At 39.1% G+C, this 12,077-nt stretch overlaps 1 protein-coding gene across 3 annotated transcripts; it reads right to left on the bottom strand.

The window, feature by feature from the left end:
• Positions 1 to 909: 909 nt before the first annotated feature.
• LOC133653715 (cell division control protein 42 homolog) lies at positions 910 to 10,902 on the bottom strand. Of its 3 annotated transcripts, XM_062053300.1 has the most exons (7): positions 10,686 to 10,893; positions 3,315 to 3,451; positions 3,177 to 3,249; positions 2,987 to 3,096; positions 2,711 to 2,908; positions 1,773 to 1,896; positions 910 to 1,311 (listed from the first exon to the last, which is right to left on the bottom strand). In XM_062053300.1, exons 2-6 carry the CDS (start codon positions 3,417 to 3,419, stop codon positions 1,807 to 1,809), a joined length of 576 nt encoding a protein of 191 aa, XP_061909284.1. In that variant the 5' UTR covers positions 3,420 to 3,451; positions 10,686 to 10,893; the 3' UTR covers positions 910 to 1,311; positions 1,773 to 1,806. The 3 variants fall into 3 exon arrangements, with proteins under 3 accessions (XP_061909284.1, XP_061909281.1, XP_061909283.1); XM_062053297.1 differs by having other exon boundaries at positions 910 to 1,896; positions 10,686 to 10,888; XM_062053299.1 differs by lacking the exons at positions 910 to 1,311; positions 1,773 to 1,896 and adding an exon at positions 1,903 to 2,556 and having other exon boundaries at positions 10,686 to 10,902.
• Between the last annotated feature and the right edge of the window lie 1,175 nt (positions 10,903 to 12,077).

Below are 12,077 nucleotides of genomic sequence, written 5' to 3'. Positions count from 1 at the left end.
TACATGCAATTGCATGTCTTCTATACTTTCCTATTATCTGATCATGCAACACAGTATTCCAAGCTTTTTTTGGGGGGTTATCAAAAATACCAGTACATATTTAAATATCTGCTTTTCACCTTGACTTGGGATTGCCAAGCAAGCAATATATAATCAAATGCATATGCAAATGTGTAATAAAGAATCAATAATCATAAGGTAATTATACATGTATGTACATATGTATTGACTGTCACAAGCAGCCATAATTGATGTGGACTGAGTTATGGTTATGTACGTGTCTAGTAGATTTGGCATGTTACACTATAAATATCAAGGTCCTTGCATGACACACTTGCACTCAATTTTGCAATCTCCAATTGTGGTACTTTTCCACTTTCCTTGTGTCAAATTGTGTTACTACAACTAACTGCTTCAAACGTGGTGTGCTTCATTTTGCTCTCTTAGAAAGGAGATTTCAATGTGTTACAGAGCTTTAGTGTAGGCTTAGCACTATACTACAGTAATGTAATTGAAAACAATAAAACGGCATTAACTGAGTGGAACGATGCAAATACTTAACTTCAATACATTTTTAGAGACCTTTGAAGTCATTAAAGGGTATGTAATCACTCTTTTTTACATTGAGATGTTGGCTTGATTGTATTTGGCCATTGCGGCTTTAAATGAGTTCTGTGTTTACCCACTGAAGGGAAACCTATAGAATGTGCAATGGTTATTTTGCTACCAGCAATTATGTACTTTGTACTTAATTAAAAATGTTATCACGCAAAGTCATAAATGACCAACTCTCCCAAATCAATTTTTTCCAGGTTGTGTTTATCATTCTGCACTACTCTATACAGTATATATGTAATGAATGTGTTACAGGAATGTGCTGCAGTAAACATTGAACCTTTAAAGAAGAAAACACATTGCATTTCAGGTCTATTCATAATACTGGTTTATTGTGATGTTTTATCACACGGAAAATACAGTACAGCTTGATGTCAAATTGAACAAAAAGAAATCAGAATCAATTCTTTGTTTTCTCTCAGCATCATCTGAACTTTCAACTTTCTGCTTCAGAAATGCACATTTAGTCAATAAGTTATGAGTAATTTCTCACTATATTTACAGATTAATCAAGCCCACATCTAGGAATGAATATAGGAGAAGACAACACTTTCTGGCATTTAAGAAATGTTCACAGGATATGGAATCATTGAGTGTCACACTGCGTCGCTATCTGATGTAACGATGCTGTGTGGGCCAGTGAGTACTTTCATCTTAAAGTGTACACTGGCCTCAGTCTGCACTGAAATACTGCACCTACAAGTGAAATATTGTCATCTGTGTTAAACAATTCAAGACAAATATACCTTTAATAAGATCTGATAACTTTGTGAGGAGTGTTCACACTACAAGTTAATATTAACTGCCAACAAGTCCGCAAGACGGCTAAGTCTGGAAAATACACTTCAGTTCACTCCTTAGGCTGATATAAGCTGTGTGGCTTTAATGTATTATATATTAATAGATTCAGATAAATCCTCAACTCATTGTCTAACCGTTAGAATTCCATTCGATGAAGGAGCCATTCTGCAGACTAACGGTCTTGGAGCTGAACAAATCATAAGTATGAACTCATCACAAAACAGCATCAATTGTTAAACATCTTCAAAACTCTAAATATGTATTTAGGCTAATTCAGGCAGATGGCAAATATTTCATGATATTTGGACTTGTGAGTGAAATGTGGTCGTGAAGCAAACCTTAAGAGTACTGCTAACCTAGCAAGTGGTGCTGAGAAGGCTGAGACCAAACTTAGAGCAGAACGCATTTACGCCTTTTCTTAGGTTCAGGGGGCTCCAGGGCAGCCAGTATTGCCTCATCAAACACATTCTTTAATCCTTTCTGTGGAAACAAAGCATTCACATTCAAAATAAAGCTATGACACAAAGACAATGCAACATCTGCTGGCCTTCTAACAGCAAAAAGGAAGCGGAGTGGAGAGACGACGAGGAAATCCAGATTTTCCTTTATTCAAATAACATAATACAAGACTTCCCCGATTAATCCCCCCTTATCAAGTTCGCAAAGAAAAGGCCAGGGATTGCAAAACAAATTTGACGTAGAAAAAGAACGTGTTCTCACTGTCTGATTGACAGACTGTAGGGTAAATGCTTCATAGGGCACTACTGAGATATGAACAGAAAAATATTGGTAAACAAAAACAACATCATGCCCTGTGGCAGACATGCGAGCAGGAAAGTACAACTTAAGTTTGGCACTCTTGTCGTATCAGGCAGCCTGTGTGATCATTGTGATTAGGCCGAGTTGAAACCAAAGTGCACATGAACAGAAATGTCCATGAATACTTCCTTTTGTAACTTTAAGAGTACTGTAGTTAGCTTGATAACAGACATTTCTTTACAATGAGTAAGCAGCAGACAATTGAGAGGCAAAGCAAGAGTCAAGAAGACATCAGAACAGACAGCATTTTCTCTTTCTTTGAGTTTCGGGGGGCTCTAAAGCGGCTAGGATAGCCTCATCAAATACGTTCTTCAGTCCCCGCTAAAGAAAGAAGGAAAACAAGGAGGAAAGACAGGCAAACACGGTTAAATTTGAGTTATGAAGGCAGTTGTTAGCAAAAGCTTTTGCACCCTTGTTAGGAAATGGCATGCTTTGCCCAAGAGCGTTCTAAGCGTTGTTACAGCAGAAGTCTTACCTGCGTGAGGGCTGAGCACTCCACGTATTTGACCGCCTTAAGGTCCCGGGCCAGCTTCTCCGCTGTCTCCGGGGTGATTGGCTTCTGTTTGTTCTTGGCTAACTTCTCCACAGTGGAGGGGTCGTCACGCAGGTCGATCTGAGTGCCTACCAAAAGGAACGGGGTCTTGGGACAGTGGTGAGTGATTTCAGGAACCCACTACAGGAGGAAAAATAGCTGTATGAACTTTCAATATAACACATACACAATTGTTTGGTAGGTGTGCAAGCCACTTACCTTTTCTTTGACATTTTCAAATGATGATGGCGAAACAACTGAGAAGCAGACTAGGAAGACATCCGTCTGTGGATAGCTTAGTGGTCGTAACCGGTCATAATCTTCCTGACCTGTGAGGAGACCAACGGTGAAGTAAACCCATTTACATTCTAGAATGCTAGATTGAATTATGGGAGGAAAGAAAACGTACCTGCTGTATCAAATAAACCAAGGGTGTACGGTTCTCCACCAATCATAACAGTTACTGCATAGTTGTCAAACACCTGAGAGAAAATAACGCATGACAGAGTGTTTCTCTTTTTACGTCATCGCACATTGAAATACTTACAGTTGGTACATATTCAGATGGGAATTTGTTGGTGGTGTATGAAATCAGTAGACATGTTTTTCCCACTGCTCCATCTCCCACCACAACACATTTGATGGTCTGCATCTTCCTTCCGTGTGATAGGGCTGGTAGCAGTGCTAAAAAATGAAAAACAGTATATTTGCTTTACAAAATAATTATTATAACACCAACAAAAGGCTATAGCCAACATTATAAATATGTGAAATCCTTCTTACTATACCAGGAGCCTGTACTACAATTCAGGATTTTTTGCTTATCCATGATATGTTTTAGGATTAAGTCCAGTAGAGATGTCCGATATTGTCCAACTCTTAATTACCGATTCCGATATCAACCGATACCGATATATACAATCGTGGAATTAACACATTATTATGCCGAATTTTGTTGTGATGCCCCGCTGGATGCATTAAACAATGTAACAAGGTTTACCAAAATAAGAGAACAACTTCAATGCAAGTTATGGTAAAAAAGTCCCAACATGGCACTGCCATATTTATTATTGAAGTCACGAAGTGCATTATTTTTTTTTAACATGCCTCAAAACAGCAGCTTAGAATTTGCACATACATTACATAGAAACTAGTAATTAATGAAAATGAGTAAAATTAACTGTTAAAGGTTAGTACTATTAGTGGACCAGCAGTGCACAATCATGTGTGCCTACGGACTGTATCCCTTGCAGACTGTATTGATATATATTGATATATATTGTAGGAACCAGAATATTAATAACAGAAAGAAACAACCCTTTTGTGTGAATGAGTGTGAATGGGGGAGGGAGGTTTTTTGGGTTGGTGTGTTTTTTATGTTGATTTAATCAATCAATCAATGTTTATTTATATAGCCCTAAATCACAAGTGTCTCAAAGGGCTGCACAAGCCACAACGACATCCTCGGTACAGAGCCCACATACGGGCAAGGAAAACTCACCCCAGTGGGACGTCAATGTGAATGACTATGAGAAACCTTGGAGAGGACCGCATATGTGGGTAACCCCCCCCCCCCTCCCCCTCTAATAAAAAATGATACCGATAATTTCCGATATTACATTTTAAAGCACTTATCGGCCGATAATATCAGACATCTCTAAAGTCCAGACATGCGGTACTACAAAGCTGGATAACATCTGAGCGAGATTCATCGCAAAGATAACTCATGCGCCGGCTCTGACCTGATCAGGAGCAGGTTTGGCTTTGGAGAAAAATAATTGCAGTACTGAAAGAATTAAAGGAAAGGATTTACCACAATCTGGCAAAACCTTTTGATTAGGGTTGCGTGATAGAGAATTTATACAATTATATAAATATGGCCAATGATAAAGATTTTAAAACTATCGTTGTATCATGATAATGAATGTTGATGACACATTCCAGTGATGTCCCGCAAATCTGACATTGACAAGCGAATGAAGGCGTCCTCTACGTAAGTAGCATTCTCGCTAGCGGCTAACCTCTCCTTCCTCCACAGTGCAAACCCATTTCTATATCAGTAATTTTCTCCTCCAAGGCGGCAAATAAACTTACTTTTTACAAGTATCATCCCTGGAGGACAAGGAAGAGCAAAACATGCTACACTACACACCGTAGGAAGAAATGCTAGAGCTCTTGAATGTAAACAAAGATGGGCGAATCGATACAAATATCGACAGTAACGATACCAAGTATAGTTCAGTGTTGCTGGGTTGCATATGACATATCCGCTTACCTTTGTCGTGGTGTATATAATGCACATGGAGGGAAAACAAGCTTGAGCATAGCGATAAATCAAGCGGAATGTTAATAAGTGAAAAGTTTGAGTTGAAAATGCTGCTTTGCTTTGCCGTTCCACACATTCAAATTAAGCGATAGGGAAGAGCTTGTTTTAAGTCCAAAAAGAAGGTTCATTTTGGAAATAAAGCCAGGGAAGTTACAAAAGCGCGTTGAGGGAAAAGGTCTCAAACATGTCACTTTCATTGTGGAGTACAGTCGGACCATCCTAGTGTCTGCAGCAATCATTTCGTAAAAGTTTTGTTTGAACATTTGTTTTGTTTGAGAAACTTTCTGTGATGCAAGCGAGTTTATTATTTACTTATAGGTAGTGTATGAGAGCAGAACTAAACAAACTAAGGTCAAGAGATTGCATTAGTTTGTGTTCTTATAAGTTATGATATGGTTGCAATGCCGAAATATAACTATAATAACCTCTTTTTGTGGGAATAAATTAACGTAATGTTAAGTCCTAATAAAAAATATTGAGATTGTTGATTCAAACTACCAAATTATAGTTGTCAATTTTCAATGCAGAAACTAAACGTTTAGTTGTTATTACGCAGGAAAGCCAAGTGCTTTATTTGACGTGGATGACCACGCTTTAGCGTATTTTTGGTGCTATTCATTAACATCAGGAAAATATCCTTCATAATATTAATACACTAGATCACATATGTCAGAGTCAAGGCCCGCGGGCCATATCCGGCCCGCGAGAAGGTTTTTTACGGCCCTTGGGATGATCTTGATTTATTATTAGAACCGGCCCGCAGACCGCAGATCTTTTTTTTTTTTTATTTTTATTTTTTTTTTTTAATTTTTTTTTTAGACCGCAGATCTTTTACACGCACCAAGCGGATGCCGGTCCAAGGTTCCGAAAGGGGGCGAGCGGCCCGCCGGGACGCGCCTGCCGGCCGAAGGGCTGCAGCCCGGCCGTCAGTCGCGGAGCCCGCCGTGCCACGCGCGCCAAGGGGGCGGGCCGAAACCCGGCCCCGAGGCCCTGAGACTTCTGCTTTGTTTCCCCAAACCGCGCGTCACCGCCGGGCCCGCACCACCGTCGGGCTGCAGCCCGAGCGTCGGTGGCGGAACCCGTCATGTGCCGCGCGCGCCAAGCGGAGCGGGGGGGTCAAGCGGGCCGAAACCCGCAGGCCACCCCCTCACCACGAGGCCCTGAGACTTCTGCGTTTGACCCCTACGCGCGGCCCGTCGGGACGCGCCCGCCGTCAAGCCACGAGGGCCAGCCGTCGGGTCGCGGAGCCCGCCGTGCCACGCGCGCCAAGGGGCGGGCCGAAACCAGCGGGGGGTTTCGGGCACCCAACTCGCCTCCCTCCCACGGAGGGAGGAGGGGGGTTTAATGTGAACATTACTGTGCAATCACATATTTAGAGTTTTTACTCAATTCAAGTTTAAAAGTTAAAGTTTAATATTTGTTTTCACTGCATGTTACTTCTCCTTAAACAAAGTGTTGTTTTTGATTTATAGATTTTTGCACTTTATTTTATTGTATTTCAATTTAATTATATTTTAAAAATATTTCAGTTGAGTGGATGATAGAAAATTGCTATTATTGTTTTTTTCTTTGAAGTAAATTTAGCCCACTTTTGCTAAAATAGAAAATATAGGCTACTGATGGTGCCTTGAATACCGGTTTCTTTCATTTAATGTTCATGTTATGGGGATTTTTATATAAAGGAAATTTGTCTTTTGTGTCTGTTGAAAATTAAAGATTACTGACAGAGCCATAAGAAAATATTGCTTTATTTATCTGATCATATTGGAATATATTTGTTAGGTTTTCAGTAGGTTCAATTAGGTTCACTAGACTATATGCGTCATTTAAAAAATTTTCAATGAACATTCGAACAGTCCGGCCCTCGGCTTGTAGCTAAATTTTTTATTTGGCCCTCCGTCCATTTGACTTTGACACCCCTGCACTAGATTAATAAATCTCTCGTAGGATCAACACATACTGAGTCTTGATATCTCTAAATAGCGTTGGAAACCAAACATTGTTAAATAGGAAACTCTAGCTAAACAATGAGACAGAATATGACTTTCACACTGTTAAAACAACTGCAGACATGAATTGTAAATGACAGCGAAATATTTGTACCAGTAAATCAACTGCAAAAACTAAACGTATCCTTTTTCTAATTAGCATCACTATCACAGCAATACGGCACTCGTTAATGTCAAGTTTTTATCGAGGAATGTAGTTAATCATAGAACTGGCACCCAATGTTATTAAAAAGTATAGATTTTGAATCGCGAGTCGATTCTGAATCAAATTGTTAGCCCTCAGGATTGAATCTAATCGTGCGGTGCCCAAAGATTCACAACAATATCATTTATATTTATTGCGTTATAGATTTTAGGTGTTTTTTGAGGTGGTTCGGGCATCTGGTTGGAATGCCACCCGAATGCCTTCCTAGGGAGGTGTTTAAGGCACATCCGACCGGTAAGAGGCCACGGAGGAGACCCAGGACACGTTGGGAAGACTATGTCTCCCGGCTGGCCTGGGAACGCCTCTGGATCCCCCGGGATGGATGCATAGATTTTAGGCCATATCGCTCATGCCTACTTTTAATCTCAATTATTTTAATGAGGAAAGTTGTAGATTGTTGTTGAAGAAATATGTTAACAAGGATACACAATAAAAAGCATTTACAGTGTCCATTTTTTTTACATTTTAAGTGTTTTATTCTATTCTACATATTCATGATCTGTTCAGTTTCTTCCTATGAATAAAAGTGAAATTCATTTTCTTCCATTTGTTGCCTCATTATTGCATTTAACTCCTATTTTTTCCCCCTGAAGTACAATAATGTCCATGCCATTTAAATGTGTTTTAATGTAATGATGTGACACACTTAACGCGTCACACTAGTATGACACCACTGGCTGCTTCAAATATTATTTTTATATGTCATTTTTATTTGCCAAGACAATCGGAACAAACAAGAATTTCAAAACAGCAACCTGCTTGCAACTGAAAGAATAAAATATAAATGGCCAACTACACCATTAAAATAAAGTAACTATGTTATGTCATTGTGTCTATTACCTGACCGCTTCTATGTTAGCTACCTCTCTTTGTTAATGTATATTTTCTGCTGGATCCACTCTCTATTTTATGCTGCCCTTATTTTTATTTTTTGCTGCAGCTGTTACATATACTGTAATATTGCACATGGTAATTGGGATGTGTTATATATTGTATATATATTATACAAAAATATAGTATATTACATAAAATATTACATATATGTTATATTTTATATTGCTACTATGTAGGGCTGGGCGATATGGATGAAAAAGTATATCTCAATATATTTTTACTTAAAGTCGATATTCGATATATATCTCGATATTTTTTTTGGTGAAAGTAAACATATAAAGATATGAATTTTTGAGCGATATTCAGTGAAATTGAAGTGAATGCCAACTGTACTGTAAACACTCAGTGACGCTTGTATTAACTCAGCTAGTCAAGATGGGTATTAACAGCTCACAAAATAAACTGTTTAAGTAGTACAGAATTACATAACATAAATAAAATAGAAACATATTATTTATATGTAAAATAAATAACATAGCTGTGCAACTAATACAAAATGTATCAAACTCAGATACAAAAATATATTTGCAGGCAGGCACTTTGTGATTTCCCTTCCTGGTTCGATGACCCGCCCTATCGTGCCTCTGATTGGCCTGTCCCTAACCAATCATGACTCATTATAGTAAAGGAAGCAGGAGGAAGGGGAGGGGTTTAGTAGCCCATGTAGGGGGAGCAGGGTTTTGATTGATTGATTGAAACGTGTATTAGTAGATTGCACAGTACAGTACATATCCCGTACAATTGACCACTAAATGGTAACACCCGAATACGTTTTTCAACTTGTTTAAGTCGGGGTCCACGTTAAGCAATTCATGGTACAATTATATACTATCAGCATAATACAGTCATCACACAAGTTAATCAGAGTATATACATTGAATTATTTACAATCAAGAGAGAAGCGGGGGAGAACAAGGAACACAACAAATAAGCGGCGTTTGGTCATTTTAACGTGAAATAAAGTATATCGATATTACGATATTTTCCTAATTTATATCTTGTTTAAAAATATGTCGATATATCTTACAAACTCGATATATCAGCAAGCCCTACTACTATGGTACATTTTTAGTCTACTTAATACCTGCATTATCCTTTCCATCCTTAACCTTTCCATCCTTTGAAACTGAGCTACTGTGTGGAACAATTTCCCTTGTGGCTCAATAAAGTTTGTCTAAGTCTAAGTCATTCATCAAGTATTTTTTGCAATAATGCAGTAAATGTAAGTATTAGTGCAGAATTGTCAGTACTTTGTTCAGGTTTGTGATTGGTTATCTCCTGCTGACCCATTGTATATGGCGCGCTCATCACAAGATTGACAATTCTAACTTGACATATCAGCTTGTTATTCTGCGTCGTAGCATTGATTGATTGATTGAAACTTTTATTAGTAGATTGCACAGTTCAGTACATATTCCGTACAATTGACCACTAAATGGTAACACCCGAATACGTTTTTCAACTTGTTTAAGTCGGGGTCCACGTAAATCAATTCATGGTACAAATATACTATCAGCATAATACAGTCATCACACAAGTTAATCATCAGAGTATATACATTGAATTATTTACATTATCTACAATCCGGGGGTTAGGATGTGGAGGGGGGGGAAGTTAGTTTAGGTTGATATCAGCACTTCAGTCATCAACAATTGCATCATCAGTAAGAAATGGACATTGAAACAGTGTAGGTCTGACTTGGTAGGTTATGAACATAGTGAGTTCAGAAAGCATATGAACAAGTATATACATTTGATTATTTACATTTGATTATTTACAATACGGGGAAGTGGGATGTGGAGGGGGGAGGGTGTTAGTCAAGGGTTGAAGTTGCCTGGAGGTGTTCTTTTAGTGCGTTTTTTGAAGCACCGCTTCAGTGTTAGGCTAGGTTACGCCTGATAACTAAGAGATCTTGGAACATTTAACATTGGTTTGTAGTCAAGGCCCCTGTTGTTTTGTTTATTATTAACCGGCTGTGTCCATCCATCCACCCATTTTATACCGCATGTCCCCTCTCGGGGTCGCGGGTGGTGTGCTGGAGCCTATCCCAGCTGCACTCGGGCGGAAGGCGGGGTACACCCTGGACAAGTCGCCAGCTCATCGCGGGGCCAACACAGACAGACAACATTCACACTCGGCTTTGAACTGACTTGCAGAAAGAGGCAGAGTAGAACATGCACTAGCCTTCAACAGTACGTCACACCCGTAACATCTGGAATATTGCTGATCAAAAGAAGCGACAATTACGTTAATAATGACCTAAACCACATTGAAAAGTACACACATACTAAGGCAACGCTATCAAAGCTGTTTGGTTTGCTAGCTTAGCAAGACGCCGGCCACAGCAGAAAGCTAACTAGCATTGACTTGACGTTTCGGTGGCTGCGTTACGACTAATAAGAACAGAATCATTTTTGTTTTTGTTTAGTTGTTACCACGAATATAACAATGGATATATATTGTTAAAATGTTGGTATAACATACCTATGTCCCTCGGAACGTCTACTAGCTTACGCTGGCTTTGATGCAACCGGGCGTTGGCACAGTAACTTGTCCCCACCAGTACTTCCTGTTAAACTAAGAAATACACTAACCGGATATCAAAAGTAAAGTAGAAAATACATATAAAACAAAAAAGAAAAACATACTCAAACCACATAATTATGTGTTAGTAAATGTTGAATGTTTTTTTGTGGTGTACTTTAACGTCGTGATTAAATGAACGAACTCGCTGTCTTTTTGCTGCTACTTACTTTGAAGAAACGGTTTATGTACTTCCTGTTATCTACGCGATTACGGAGTAGGCTCGGATGGCGGAAGTAATACGTCATCTCCTGAGGTTCAGAACCTGGCATTCTCAACTGAGTTTTATGAGCCTCAAATTACAATTTAAAATGATTAATAGAATATACCCTTCAAATGATTTTTGGAAACTTAAATTTAACATGGGGGTTGATGGCTGTTATATATGTGGAGCTGTAGAGGATGTCAATCATCTGTTTGTGGAATGTGAGAGTGTACATGTGTTTTGGGAGGAGATCAGAGACTGGCTGAGAGACAAGGGTGTGGAGATGTCCCCATCCTCTATAGAAGAGATCAAATTTGGTAACATAGAAATGTTTGTCAACATTATTATGCTCCAGGCAAAAATGTTTCTACATAAATGTCAATTTATGAAAGTAAAGCCTACATTTTCTAATTGGGTTACAATTATCAATCATATCTTAGAGAATGATTAAGAGTACAAAAGCCCGTAAATTTATCCATCCATCCATTTTCTACAGCTTGTCCCTTTTTTGGGGTCGCGGGGGGTGCTGGAGTCTATCTCAGCTACATTCGGGCGGTAAGCGGGGTACACCCTGGACAAGTCGCCACCTCATCGCAGGGCCAACAGATAGACAGACAACATTCACACTCACATTCACACACTAGGGCCAATTTAGTGTTGTCAATCAACCTATCCCCAGGTGCGTGTCTTTGGAGGTGGGAGGAAGCCGGAGTATCCGGAGGGAACCCACGCAGTCACAGGGAGAACATGCAAACTCCACACAGAAAGATCCTGAGCCCGGGATTGAACTCAGGACTACTCGGGACCTTCGTATTGTGAAGCACATGCACTAACCCCTGTACCACCGTGCTGCCCCCTTAAATTTATATCCTTGTTAAAAACATTTAAAGTGATTTAGGTAGCCCTTTTTGTCCTTTTTATTATGTATTATTTTTATTATTTTTTTGTATTATTACTCTATCTGTATTTGCTTTTGTTTTCTTTCCTTGATGTTGAAAGTGCCTTGACTTTTGTGTGAATTATGTTTGTTGTTCAATAAAATAAAAGACAAACAAAAAAACTATGAGCCTTAAATGTCCCCTCAATGA

The sequence above is a fragment of the Entelurus aequoreus genome, linkage group LG07, assembly GCF_033978785.1.
Source record: "Entelurus aequoreus isolate RoL-2023_Sb linkage group LG07, RoL_Eaeq_v1.1, whole genome shotgun sequence".
In the NCBI taxonomy this organism is placed as follows: domain Eukaryota; kingdom Metazoa; phylum Chordata; class Actinopteri; order Syngnathiformes; family Syngnathidae; genus Entelurus; species Entelurus aequoreus.
The sequence above is the reverse complement of the archived record's forward strand: the minus strand, read 5'-3'. Positions and strand labels throughout refer to the sequence as shown.

Coding starts and splice junctions, on each gene's coding strand:
- LOC133653715 (XM_062053299.1), bottom strand. CDS start 3,419: ATGCAGACCATCAAATGTGTTGTGGTGGGAGATGGAGCAGTGGGAAAA. Junction 3,250..3,314: donor CATCTGAATATGTACCAACT/GTAAGTATTTCA, acceptor ATTTTCTCTCAG/GTGTTTGACAACTATGCAGT. Junction 2,909..2,986: donor TTGAAAATGTCAAAGAAAAG/GTAAGTGGCTTG, acceptor TTCCTCCTGTAG/TGGGTTCCTGAAATCACTCA.